Source organism: Oncorhynchus mykiss, chromosome 28, assembly GCF_013265735.2.
Source record: "Oncorhynchus mykiss isolate Arlee chromosome 28, USDA_OmykA_1.1, whole genome shotgun sequence".
Taxonomy (NCBI): Eukaryota; Metazoa; Chordata; class Actinopteri; order Salmoniformes; family Salmonidae; genus Oncorhynchus; species Oncorhynchus mykiss.
The window spans coordinates 10,785,056-10,799,995 of NC_048592.1; the positions used below are offsets into that span (position 1 = coordinate 10,785,056).

The 14,940-nt window shown below is 41.6% G+C and overlaps 1 protein-coding gene across 1 annotated transcript in view; it reads left to right on the top strand.

The window, feature by feature from the left end:
* LOC110508513 (zinc finger protein 263) overlaps positions 1–14,940 on the top strand; it is a 40,475-nt gene continuing 25,535 nt past the window's right edge. The window contains exons 1-4 of the mRNA XM_036966313.1: positions 1–380; positions 9,933–10,054; positions 10,201–10,315; positions 10,517–11,294. Coding sequence (XP_036822208.1) covers positions 185–380; positions 9,933–10,054; positions 10,201–10,315; positions 10,517–11,294 — 1,211 coding nt within the window. The 5' untranslated portion in view covers positions 1–184. The remainder of the gene's footprint in view (positions 381–9,932; positions 10,055–10,200; positions 10,316–10,516; positions 11,295–14,940) is intronic.

Below are 14,940 nucleotides of genomic sequence, written 5' to 3' on the forward strand. Positions count from 1 at the left end.
GCTGTTAAACCCCATCGAAGAAGCACGTCAGGCGTTGAAAGGAAGTGGAATTGAGGACGCACATAGCGTTACTACTTACGTTGTTACTAGTTATAAGTATCTACGGATTTAGTGCACATTCGCATCGAAATTGTATACTTTTCGTCACACAGAGAATACAAAACTGTAATTTGGGCTGGACAACATGGCGCAGTTGGTATCCATTATGGAGGTTTTAGCTAAAGCAGCTGTAGCAGAAATTAACAAACGTGTTGATGATAGCTGTGCAGTTATACGTTTGGAAATTACCCAAAGCCAGCGAGATATTGATGTACTGAAAAGGAAGTGTCAAATGATGGAGAGCGAGCTGAAGAAGACACGAGGACAAGTCAGGAAAAAAGGTAGATGTGTATGATAATTTTATGCTTCAGTTCGAAAACTCGGCTAGTCGAACGAGTGCGCTCACGTTTTCCCATAAGACCTTCGCTTGAAAAACAAGAAGTGGCAATAGTACCGTTTGTCCATTTTGGACGCCGTAGTCAGTATACACTTCCTCAAAATAGTCCGAATGAATCTAAGAAGAAATGTAATCAATATTGACGTTTTTGCCAAAGTTCTGTCGCGCAATTTTACACCTAAGATGTTGGCAGTATTTTTCTATTTAAAAAAAATGTACATTCGTTTTTTTTAATTAACGAATCAATACAGGAAGTACATGTGGAAACACGTGTGTGTGTGTGTGTGTGTGTGTGTGTATGAATGTGTGTGTATATATATACACACAAAGGACAATTGGGCCAGGGGTTACAATATCACATTGCACAAGGACCTTAGGGCCATACATACACTTATCATTTATTTTTTGTTAGAGTATTTAATTGTCTTAAAATACAAAAAGAAATGTAACTGTAAGGTAAGAATGTGGTTTTTGTAAATTTGCATTTGTGAATATAAAATTTGGCCAAAAGAATAATGAAATGAGTTACATAAAATTGTTTCAACTTATTTCTATTGCTGGTAAAATATCCAAGCAGTACATCTCTCCATAATAGTGTAAAATCTTCATAAATGTGTTCAATTATAAATCTACTGATGTCTTGCCACAGTTTCCTTACAAACACAATGCCAAAAAAGATGCAACACTGTTTCTGGGTGGTCAATACAAAAGGTACAATTTGAGTTTGTTTTCCTTAAACTTCTTCACATAGTGGTTGGCAGGATATTATTTATGAAATGTTTTAAAGGAAACTTCCTTAATTTAGTGAACAAGTAGGTATGTGTGTGGCAACATCCACACTTTTTTTCCAACAAATATTATCAATAAAAACTTTCCAATAAGGCATTGCATAAGGTATAGATAGATACAACATCCTGCTGAAACAAGGTTTGTATCGCTCTGTTGTTGAATGGACCAAAAGAGAAATGAATCTTTCCTACTTATGAGTCAACAGGGTTAATGGAAGGTAGGCTCTGAGGGTCAGGTCTTGACACCTTCCTGAGTAATAAAGCAACACCTGAGGGAATGGCATTTAAGACAATTGCAAAATCTTTAGGTGTTACATGGACCTTGTAAAGTGATAAGAATTCCTTATAACTGAGTAAAAGACCCTGAAAAGACATGAAATCGAGTCTTCTGTCGTTGAATGACATACTTTGACGAATCCCTACAGTTGACCAATCAACGACGAAGGGGCGTAGACATCGGCTCCGAACTTCAGCTTGCCCCCGGAATCAAATGTGCGCACGAACAGCCGAAAAAAACTTAATCGAAGTGCAAAACAAACAAAGTCAATGTCATAAGATGTACGAACTCTACCGAACTGTTTTGGTTGGGAAGCAAGCCTATACCTTTGTTCGTGTTGACAGAAAATTGCAACCCTACTATTACCCTTGTTTACACTGAGCTGCACTGGGGTTGGACAGCATGTTTGTGTAGAGCAAGACACTTTGGGGCCAGCACAAGATACATCTCGGAAATCATGTAAATCCAGGGATGAGAAATGTGTCGTACTCCAAATGGTGTCTGTGTTTGGAAGATTATTGGTGGCCATAGACTTCATCTTTGGCCTAACACCCATACCAATTTCTTCTCCAAAGACCGGCTTCTCGTGCATTATCACTTAATCAAAAAATCCCCAAACTATGGATGCTCCTCTGAAGTACAATAATTAATTGGTCATTTTAAATGTGTATTTTACCATATTTAGACATCTTATGTTTTAGTCAAGTCAACTACAGTTGACTTGACATAGGTTGGAGTCATTAACTCGTTTTTCAACCACTCCACAAATTTCTTGTTAACAAACTATAGTTTTGACAAGTCGGTTAGGACATATGCACAAAGTATAACACAAGTAATTTTTCCAACAATTATTTACAGACATTATTTCACTATCGCAATTCCAGTGGGTCAGAAGTTTACATACACTTGGTTGACTGTGCATTTAAATAGCTTGGAAAATTCCAGAAAATGTCATGCCATTTGAAGCTTCTGATAAATTGTCAATTAGCCTGAGTCAATTGGAGGTGGACTTGTGGATGTATTTCAAGACCTACCTTCAAACTCAATGCCTCTTTGCTTGATATCATGGGAAAATCAAAAGAAATCAGCCAAAATCAGAAAAAAAGATTGTAGACCTCCACACGTCTGGTTCATCCTTGGGAGCAATTTCAAAATGCCTGAAGGTACCACGTTCATCTGTACAAACAATAGTACGCAAGTATAAACACCATGGGACCACGCAGCCGTCATACCGCTCGGGGAAGAGATGCGTTCTGTCTCCTAGAGTTGAAGGTATTTTGGTGCAAAAAGTGCAAATGAATCCCAGAACAGCAAAGAACCTTGTGAAGATGCTGGAGGAAACCGGTACAAAGTATCTATATACACAGTAAAACGAGTCCTGTATCGACACAACCTGAAAGGCCGCTCAGCAAGGAAGAAGCCACTGCTCCAAAACCGCCATAAAAAAGGCAGACTACGGTTTGCAACTGCACATGGGGACAAAGATTGTACTTTTTGGAGAAATGTCCCCTGGTCTGATGAAACAAAAATAGAACTGTTTGGCCATAATGACCATTGTTATGTTTGGAGAAAAAGGGGGAGGCTTGCAAGCCGAAGAACACCATCCCAACCGTGACACATGGGTGTGGCAGCATCATGTTGTGGGGGTGCTTTGCTGCAGGAGGGACTGGTGCACTTCACAAAATAGATAGTTTTCCTACCTCATGATTCTATGTGGATATACTGAAGCAACATCTCAAGACATCAGTCAGGAAGTTAAAGCTTGGTTGCAAATGTGTCTTCCAAATGGACAATGACCCATAAGCATACTTTCAAAGTCAAGGTATTGGAGTGGCCATCACAATGCCCTGACCTCAATCCCATGGAAAATCTGTGGGCAGAACTGAAAAGGCGTGTGTGAGCAAGGAGGCCTACAAACCTGACTCAGTTACACCAGCTCTGTCAGGAGGAATGGGCCAAAACTCACCAAATTTATTGTGGGAAGCTTGTGGAAGGCTACCCAAAATGTTTGACCCAAGTAAAAAAAAAAAATGTAAAGGCAATGCTACCAAATACTAATTTGAGTGTATGTAAACTTCTGACCCACTGGGAATGTGATGAAAAATAAAAGCTGAAATAAATAATTCTCTACTATTCTGACATTTCACATTCTTAAAATAAAGTGGTGATCCTAACTGACCTAAACATGGAATTTTTACTAGGATTAAATGTCAGGAATTGTGAAAAACCGAGTTTAAATGTATTTGGCTAAGTGTATGTAAACCTCCGACTTCAACTGTATATGCACTGAATTTGTGATGATTTAAGCGCACTGTTTGACGAAATATTTAAGACAGAAGACTAGATGGGGTCTGACCATATTTGATTATGCTGGGTGCGGTGTTAAAAAAACATCTGGGATTTGTTTTGGAGAAACAACCCCTATTCCCCTAACCCTTGTTCTCTTTACGTGACACAGGTATGTATCACATGCACTTGACCAATAGGGCCTGACCTACAGCATATCATCATTATCAGTAAATTGGTTATAACTCTGACACTGATACGTAAACAGCAAAATGGATGCAGATGGTGTGATAAACTCCAATTGGGGAATGTTTGGTTGCTCAGGAGGTAAAGTGGAGCTAAGTCATGTGTGAAATAAATGACTAGTTGTGGAAAATACTGGAGATCAAGAAAAAGGTAAGGAGCAAGCTCCGCGTGCGTATTATGTGTGCCAAACGGGTGCTGTTAGATTAAAATATATTTCTGACCATTTGGAACAATACTATATAAATTAAGCATACCAGAGTAACCATTTTTGGCCCTTTGTTACAGCAAAGACTAAAACAGTCGACATGCAATTGTAGACATGGAACGGTTTATTATTCAAGGGTCGCTTTATTTTAAAACTTAAATGGTTGATTTGCGTTTCAACTAAGGAATGACATGAACAAATTATTGATTGATACTGTAGCCTATATAAGCATTGATAGGCCTAAGTAAGTTAGTATTAGGACTAAACAGGATGTGCTCTTAGGCCTACAGCTTGGTGGTTATACAAGGCTTATATACATACTAAGCCTACCAATGGCACTACTTAATGATAGTAGTAATAAACAATGAGGTAAAGAAAGAGGGTTTATTATAAATACACATTTCTGACCAGTTGGAACAGTGTAAACACTAAGTAAGTAATACCAGAGGCTGTTCTAATGAAAAATTCTAAAGCCTTCAAATCAAATCAAATCAAATTTTATTTGTCACATACACATGGTTAGCAGATGTTAATGCGAGTGTAGCGAAATGCTTGTGCTTCTAGTTCCGACAATGCAGTAATAACAAGTAATCTAACTAACAATTCCAAAACTACTGTCTTGTACACAGTGTAAGGGGATGAAGAATATGTACATAAGGATATATGAATGAGTGATGGTACAGAGCAGCATAGGCAAGATACAGTAGATGGTATCGAGTACAGTATGTACAAATGAGATGAGTATGTAAACAAAGTGGCAGCATAGCAAATATAGCAAATAGCAAATATTAACAAACAGCCGAATTTGTGAAATTGTTTCTGACGTGGTTGTGTGAGGCTTGGTGCTCACGGAATCAGTAGGCTATTAAACAAACTCACAGGCAACACAAGCAGGCGCAGTCTTATTTCTGTAGATATTACAGCCTTATTCCAAAATGAATTTGTTTTTTCCCCCCTCAATCTACACAATACCCCATAATAATGGCAAAGCAAAAACAGGTTTAGGAATTTTGCAAATGTATTAGAAATAAAAATCACATTTACATACAGTGCCTTGTGAAAGTATTCGGCCCCCTTGAACTTTGCGACCTTTTGCCACATTTCAGGCTTCAAACATAAAGATATAAAACTATTTTTTTGTGAAGAATCAACAACAAGTGGGACACAATCTTGAAGTGGAACGACATTTATTGGATATTTCAAACTTTTTTTAACAAATCAAAAACTGAAAAATTGGGCGTGCAAAATTATTCAGCCCCCTTAAGTTAATACTTTGTAGCGCCACCTTTTGCTGCGATTACAGCTGTAAGTCGCTTGGGGTATGTCTCTATCAGTTTTGCACATCGAGAGACTGACATTTTTTCCCATTCCTCCTTGCAAAACAGCTCGAGCTCAGTGAGGTTGGATGGAGAGCATTTGTGAACAGCAGTTTTCAGTTCTTTCCACAGATTCTCGATTGGATTCAGGTCTGGACTTTGACTTGGCCATTCTAACACCTGGATATGTTTATTTTTGAACCATTCCATTGTAGATTTTGCTTTATGTTTTGGATCATTGTCTTGTTGGAAGACAAATCTCCGTCCCAGTCTCAGGTCTTTTGCAGACTCCATCAGGTTTTCTTCCAGAATGGTCCTGTATTTGGCTCCATCCATCTTCCCATCAATTTTAACCATCTTCCCTGTCCCTGCTGAAGAAAAGCAGGCCCAAACCATGATGCTGCCACCACCATGTTTGACAGTGGGGATGGTGTGTTCAGGGTGATGAGCTGTTTTGCTTTTACGCCAAACATAACGTTTTGCATTGTTGCCAAAAAATTGAATTTTGGTTTCATCTGACCAGAGCACCTTCTTCCACATGTTTGGTGTGTCTCCCAGGTGGCTTGTGGCAAACTTTAACCGACACTTTTTATGGATATCTTTAAGAAATGGCTTTCTTCTTGCCACTCTTCCATAAAGGCCAGATTTGTGCAATATACGACTGATTGTTGTCCTATGGACAGAGTCTCCCACCTCAGCTGTAGATCTCTGCAGTTCATCCAGAGTGATCATGGGCCTCTTGGCTGCATCTCTGATCAGTCTTCTCCTTGTATGAGCGGAAAGTTTAGAGGGACGGCCAGGTCTTGGTAGATTTGCAGTGGTCTGATACTCCTTCCATTTCAATATTATCGCTTGCACAGTGCTCCTTGGGATGTTTAAAGCTTGGGAAATCTTTTTGTATCCAAATCCGGCTTTAAACTTCTTCACAACAGTATCTCGGACCTGCCTGGTGTGTTCCTTGTTCTTCATGATGCTCTCTGCGCTTTTAACGGACCTCTGAGACTATCACAGTGCAGGTGCATTTATACGGAGACTTGATTACACACAGGTGGATTGCATTTATCATCATTAGTCATTTAGGTCAACATTGGATTATTCAGAGATCCTCACTGAACTTCTGGAGAGAGTTTGCTGCACTGAAAGTAAAGGGGCTGAATAATTTTGCACAGCCAAGTTTTCAGTTTTTGATTTGTTAAAAAAGTTTGAAATATCCAATAAATGTCGTTCCACTTCATGATTGTGTCCCACTTGTTGTTGATTCGTCACAAAAAATACAGTTTTATATCTTTATGTTTGAAGCCTGAAATGTGGCAAAAGGTCGCAAAGTTCAAGGGGGCCGAATACTTTTCGCAAGGCACTGTATGTATTCAGACCCTTTACTCAGCACCTTGAAGCGATTACAGCCTCGAGTCTTGGGTATGACGCTACAAGCTTGGCACACCTGTATTTTGGGGGGTTTCTCGCATTTCTCTGCAGATCTTCTCAAGCTCTATCAGGTTGGATGGGGAGCGTTGCTGCACAGCTATTTTAATGTCTCTCCAGAGATTTTCGATTGGGTTCAAGTCTGGGCTCTGGCTGGGCCACTGAAGGACATTGAGACTTGTGTGCTTAAGGTTCTTGTCCTGTTGGAAGGTGAACCGTCGCCCCATTCTGAAGTCCTGAGCGCCCTGGAGCAGGTTTTTGTCAAGAATCCCCCTCTACTTTCCTCCGTTCATCTTTCCCTCAGTCCCTGCCACTGGAAAAACATCCCCACAGCAAGGTGCTGCCACCACCATGCTTCACTGTAGAGATGGTGCCAGGTGTCCTCCAGATGTGACGCTTGGCATTCAGGCCAAAGAGTTCAATCTTGGTTTCATCAAACCAGATAATGCAGTTTCTCATGGTCTGAGAGTCTTTAGGTTCCTTTTGGCAAACTCCAAGCAGGTGGTCATGCATTTAACTGAAGAATGGCTTCTGTCTGGCCACTACCTTAATTAAAGGCTTGATTGGTGGAGCACGGCAAATATGGTTGTCCTTCTGGAAGGTTCTCCCATCTCCACAGAATAACTCGAGCTGGCTGAGTGACCATCGGGTTCTTGGTCACCTCTCTGACCAAGGCCCATGTCCCCCGATTGCTCAGTTTGGCCGGGAAGCCAGCTCTAGGAAGTCTTGGTGGTTCCAAACTTCTTCCATTTAAGAATGCCGCCCAAGGGCTGTCTGAGGGCTCGATGAAGTCTGCCCGCTGCATATCCAACACAGCCTTGTCTGTTGCCTCCTGGCGTGCCAGCGGGATACTGCGGGGATGGGTCAAGCATCACCTGTGTCGATCTCATGCTGCACCAGATGAGTCTGACCCACCTCTTCCTCACTCGGCTCACAGAGGGCTGTGCCGTGGAGGTAGCAGGGGGAATGTGACAGGGGGGCTGGGCAAATGTCACACACAGATGTGTGTGGGGGGGGGGGGGGGGATGACGCACAGTCCTGCCCCCTACTGTCAGTCATTATTCCCTTCCCTTTCATGGGTGCCAGCACACCTGTGACTGTGCAGAGCTGCATAGTTGTGGGCTCACACTGAGTCCAACCTGGCACAAATATCTGGCCTCACCAGGGTTACTGTGGAACCATGTCCACCAGGGCGGAGCAGGGCACCCCCTCCACAGTGACAGGAACATGACAAAAGTCCCCAACACAGGTCCGGCCCAGCACAACAACAGGCTCCGTCCGCTTGCCCTCGTCTGCTTTTGGGGGAAGTGGAGCCTTGCTTCCCCGTCTGCCAGTGGGCTCCTCCTGCGTCTATTACTCAGTCCGGAGCGCAGTAGCCCGGGCTGTACACACTGTCCATAGCGCCTCCTCAGTGCTCCCACTAAAGCACCATAATAACGTCTGTCCTCGGGGCTAATCAATATCAAACAGGCCAGAGCATCATCAGTGAGGCATAAAGCCAATTGCAGTGCCCTATCCTCATTCGACCACCCCCTAAAATGAGCTAACAGTTCAAACTGAGCCTGAAAATCCGCCTTACCGGACAACTTCAGGGTCTTAACAGATACGGACGCAGCCGGGAACTGGGCGCCGCCATGTTTGTTTATATCCTGAGCCCCAGATTCCTCGTCCCGCCGCGTCGACGGCACCCCTTCGGTCCGCCCACCAGAATCCGTGCGAAGCACAGTCGACGAGGCACCCATGTCACAAGAATGGAAGACCCATAGTTGCATCTGCTGCAGAGGAAAAGTTCATCTGAGTTTCCAGCCTCAGAAATGGGCAATTGTCTGCACCTCAGATTGCAGGCCAAATAAATGCCTCAGAGTTCAAGTAACATACACATCTCAACAGGACACCAATAAGATGAAGAGACTTGCTTGGGCCAAGAAACATGAGCAATGGACGTTAGACCCTGTGGAAATCTGTCTTTTGGCCTGATGAGTCCAAATTTGAGATTTTTGGTTCCAACCGCCGTGTCTTTATGAGACACAGAGTAGGTGAATGTCTGATCTCTGCATGTGTGGTTCCCACCGTGAAGCATGGAGGTGGTGTGGGGGTGCTTTGCTGGTGACAATGTCAGTGATTTATTTAGAATTCAAGGCACACTTAACCAGCATGGCTACCACAGCATTCTGCAGCGATAAGCCTGTCTCACTATGCGCAAACGGGACAATGACAGGACAGTGAACCAACACAGGCTGTGTAAGGGCTAATTGACCAAGAAGGAGAGGGATGGAGTGCTGCATCAGATGACCTGGCCTCCACATTCACCCGACCTCAACGCAATTGAGAGGTTTGGGGAGAAAGGAGCCAACGAGTGCTCAGCGTATGGGAACTCCTTCAAGACTGTTGGAAAAGCATTCCGGGCGACTACCTCATGAAGGTAGTTGAGAGAATTCCAAGAGTGTGCAAAGCTGTCATCTTGGCAGAGTGGCTACTTTGAAGAATCTCATATTAAATATATTTTCATGTAACACTTTTCGTTGCTAAATGATTCCATATGTGTTATTTCATCATTTTGATGTCTTCACTATTATTCTACCATGTAGAAAATAGTACAAATAAAGAAACCCATGATTATTTATATATTTTTTGCTACTGTTCGACTAAAGATGGCTTGGTCTAACAGCAGCCTGTCGACCAAACAATCGACCAGTTTTATGAATGGGGTCAGCCCTAAACTAATTTCTCATTCCTGGATTGAGGTAAGTTTTCTGAGCCATGTCTCATACTGGCCCCGCAGTGTCTTGATCTACACAGTTATGCTGTCTGACCCCAGTGCGCTCGGTGTAAACAAGAGTAACGTAGGGTCGGAATCTTCTGGCAATTAATTCATGATAAATTCGTTGCACATGCAAAACCCAAGTGTGTGTGTGTGAATAGCCATAATATTTGACTGAATACAATTATTTTGCAGTTCTTTACCCCATGGCATCAGAGGGATCTTCATATCCAGTCAAGATTGTTTTGAACAAGCAGAAGAGTAAATCACAGTGGAGAGATGGAGAGATGGCTGTTGAAGAGGACTCTCAACCCCAGGTGTGACGCATCACCTTTTACAGTTACAGAGACCTGACCTCTTGGATCAATTCTGTTATTGGAATATCAGCTTTTGTGTGATTCATGGGAATGAGAAGTGTTAAATATGGTGTGTCCAGAATGATAACCTCAGTCCCTTGTTACAGCCTACAGATGTAGAGCAGCGAGCAGAGACTGAACCCATACTGATCAAAGATGAAGAGACAGCAGAGGATGTGTGGAAGACTGACCTTCAGGAAGAGCTCATGATCACTGGAGAGGGTGGGTGCAACCATAAGTGATACTGCTCTGTCTGTGAAAGTGTGGATATGGCGGTATGCCCGTTCCAAGTTACTACATTGGTGTTTTATGTTCTGGCATATGGAGTGCACGTACACACTCAGTCAATTCTAAAGCATCCATGTTTTGCAACTGTTAAGGGTCTTTTGTAATGTTTATTTTATGTTTGTCCCAAATCTTTAGAGTCTGGTTCCAAGCCTGGGAAACCACCATCCTTTGAGCAACGGCACTTTGATGAGGACTTCATCACACAACCCAACATATCTCCTGAAGACTCAGTGGAACATTACCCCAATTCTGATGGTCCAGAGGAACCAGGCACACCCCGGTGTACGTCTACAGAGGTGTTTAGCACAGAGCAGCACCAGCCAGCCGAGGATGAGGACTCGCTAGAGCAAGTGATGGTGAAGGATGAGAAAAGGGAGCTGGATCAGACCACGGCCCTGGAAGGACCTGACCAGTTTGTCATGGATGAGACTGATGGGCAGCTGTGGACCTCTGTGGATCCAGATAGAGACACTGACCCTGATGGTCACCCAGATTTCTCCTTTCATGCCATAGAGGAGTACTCTCAGAATATCTCAATTTTCCCATCTCATAGTGGGCTTCCATCCCTACCTACTATGATAGATGATGGAGGGCCATCCCTTCACTCTATAGGGAAACCACATGCTAACATGTTCAGTGCAGCAGCACACATGAAAAAACATGTCAGGACATTGGCTGATGAGACTAGACAACAGATGCCAGAAGGACAGAGCAGCGAAACACTGAACTCTAATAATGATGGAAGTAGTTTAGCTCTACAGCCAAGGCAGCATCAGCACAGGGCTTCAGAAGCAACAGTGAGAATGAGTGAGTGCATGACAGGGTCAAACATGGCCACCACCTCCACCTTCTCTGGATACAGCCTGAGTCGCAGTAGTTTTAACATGGTGAAGAGAATGAGGACTCAGTGGAGGTCGGGCGGCACCACAGGAGAGAAACCGTACACCTGCGAACAGTGTGGCAGGAGTTTCCCCAAGCAGTACAACCTGATCAGACATGCTGTGGTCCACAGCGGGGAGAAGCCCTACAAGTGCTCACAGTGTGGGAAATGCTTCACCCAGCGCTCCAGTATGAAGTCACATCAGAGAACTCACATAGGAGAGAGTCCAGTGTCTCAATATGGGGTACCCCCATACCCTGGGGATCCACATGCAAGTTTAATGTTGTCTCAGACGAGATGGAACAAATAAAACATGGCATAGCTTGTCTAACACTTTCTGTGAAAATGGGGTACAGCAGGTGTTTTGAGACATTTTGACATGCTTTTCCTCCTAATTGATTTGTGAAATGGTTTTCATGTTTGACTGTTGACAGCTCCACAGTTTTATTTGAACAACCTATTTACAACTTAATCAGTCAAATGTTATTTAATCAAATGTAGAAAGAAAGAGTCAACCCTGCGCATTTAGATAAAGAAAACGTATAGTAGCCATTTTAGTATGTGTTGTCTACTTAAACAAACACTATGTTGAACAATTTCTTGCTACAAGGGACAGTCTCGTATCAAGTCAGGTTAATAACTCAACTTTATTTCTTGAATTATATTTTTTGAAAGTTATATTGCAAGGCAATAAAATGTTTCAGTTCAACAGTTTACATGTTAATGTACAGTGCCTTCAGAAAGTATTCATACCCCTTGACTTTTTACAGCTTGAATTTAAAATTGATTAAATTAATATTTGTTGTCACTTGCCTTTCACATAATACCCCTTAATGTCAAAGTTGAATCTTATATTTTAGAAATGTATACAAATTAATTAAAAATGAAAAGCTGAAATGTCTTGAGTCAGTAAGTATTCAACCCCTTTGTTAGGGCAAGCCTAAATAAGTTGAAGAGTAAACATTTTCTTAACAAGTTGCATGGACTCACTGTGTGCAATAAGTGTTTAACATAGTCATTAAAAAAACAACCATCTCTGTACCCCACAGGTAGTTTTGTGTGGTGTACAGTCAGTGAATTTCAAACACAGATTGAACAACAGACCAGGGAGGTTTTCTAATTCCTTGCAGAGAAGGGCACCTATTGGTAGATGGGTAAAACAAAGCAGACATTGAATATAATTTTGAGCATGGTGAAGTTATTAAATTACACTTTGAATGGTGTACCAATACACCCGAGTCACAACAAAGATACAGGCGTCCTTCCTGACTTAGTTGCCGCAGAGGAAGTTAACCTCTCTGGGATTTCACCATGAGGCCAATGATGACTTTAAAATGGCTGTGATAAGAGAGAACTGAGGATGGATCAACAACATTGTAGTTACTCCACAATACTAACCTAATTGACAGTGGGATAACAAGGAACCTGTACAGACAAACAATGTTTCAAAACATGCATCCTGTTTGTAACAAGGCACTAAAGTAAGTGCTAACCAAGAAGCCAATGAATGTTCCTGAGTGGCCGAGTTATAGTTTTGACTTAAATGTACATGAAAATCAATACCAAGACCTGAAAATGGTTGTCTAGCAATAATCAACAACGACAGCAATAATCAACAGTTTATTATTTTCATAATTCTGTAATGTGCAGAATCCAGGTGTGGATAGAGACATTGATCAATGAGAATTCAACCTATATTCACCCACTCAAAAAAGTGTTGTGTTATCACTATGCTTTCAACCATCTAAAAGCACAACCAAATTCCAATGGAAAAACTATGTCTGATTTTTGGTTTAGTTCTTACCCAAATCTATCAATGCGCTTTCAACCATTTTAAAAGCACAGCAATGTTCAAGTTGGAACACAACGTCAGATATTGTTTATTTATACAACAGAGTAATGTGTTATCATGGTGCTTCATTAATAGCAGAACTAAATCACCTGGATTACATTAAAAGTACATGATGCAAGTGATCAATGCTGTTTGAGATTCTGCACAGATTATTACAGCAATGTTGAAGTTCTCCACAGACCTACTATGACATATGCATGCTATCTTGAACATGTATGCTTTGTGATTACATTAGAATAAATTTATAGTTTCAGTAACCTTAAAATGTGGCCATGGATGTTGTGGTAGCAATTCTATAGGAAGAGAGAAACTGCAGATTCTTTGAAACAACACTTTATTATAAGATTTGCAAAAAATGAGAATCAACCATCCACTCAACAGTGCTTAGTTGAAAGCTTAATGAACAGTGTCGGTTCTCAGCTTTTATAGATAAGTACTTTTTTTTGCATGCATGGCAGTCAGCAGATAGTGTGTAAAAGGCCATTAGTTGTCTGTTCAGCTTTAAGATAGATGGTTGAGCCGTCCGGCTACAACCTTGTGCTAACTGCATTCACAACAGCAAACACTATAATGTGCTCCTTTCTGCAAGTTTCCATACATGTGACTTTCTGTAGATAGTAAACCCACATGATGTCACATGCTGCAGTCACACCCAAACGGACCTTTGGTCTTAAGTCCCACAAAGACAAGTTTGTATCAGGTTAGAAAAAACACTAGCATATAACGAGACATTTCTTTAACAAGCATTTAAGCTTTCTGCTGATATCAGATATGTCTATGTCCTGGGAAATATTCTTGTTACTTACAACCTCATGCTAATCGCATTAGCCTACGTTAGCTCAACCGTCACTTGGAGGACCCACCGATCCCGAAGAATTAAACAATCACTAAAGGGTGTACATTTGAGGGTTCTGTGTTGATACAGTATGTAGGGACTTGTTATTGGTGTAAAAAGACAAAGAAACTCATGCCAGACATCACTATTTGATAGAGCAGGGTCACAAGGCACCATATGGTACAACCAGTGAAACAAGAGATAACATACTTGGTGGTTTTGATGTCACGAAGTACATTACATGTGATTGAGTAGGAACAATGCATTCTTTGGCATGACCAAACACTCCTCGTAGACTCAGGAAAACCCTAGGGGTTTTAATCTCGTGAGACACTTTATTCCGTTTTATTCTAAAATAGGTGCATAGAATTGACGAAAGGGATGATGGGTCACGAGTAAGTAAAGTGGCCTTCCTGTGAACAGAAGTTATCATGTTTGTTTTGACTGTAATTTAAAACGTTTTATTCACCTGGTAAAGTAAACGTTAGACGGAAAGACAGAGGTAGAGTATGATGGTGATTGAGAGGGCTTCTGAGTTAAAGGAAACAGATGTAGACTAGTGAAGGTAACAAAAGGAAATGGGAAGTTAATTGGAAAGTAAGAATTTCAAAATGTAATTGTTTGGACTGATTGAGATTGAGCTAAGTGAAAACTAACGAAATGTTAATTTTCTCTCCCTTTGAAAGGTTTCTCGAACAGTTAGTGAAATTCTGCAGTTTTATAAGTATAAAGGTATACATAATTGGCCGTAAAGGGAGCTCCTAAATAAGTAAAGCCTGGCCATTGGTTTCTTTGTTTTTGCCCATCCTTTCACCACACACACACACACACACACACACACACACACACACAACTCACCCTTTATGAATATGTTAAGTGGTGTTAGTACCCTGTTTGATTTATTATGTGGGGTCTTTTTTACCTGTAAAACTAGGTAAGCAGAATGATGGAACTATTTGAAATGTTTTAAATGGGTTTGGAAGAACACGGAA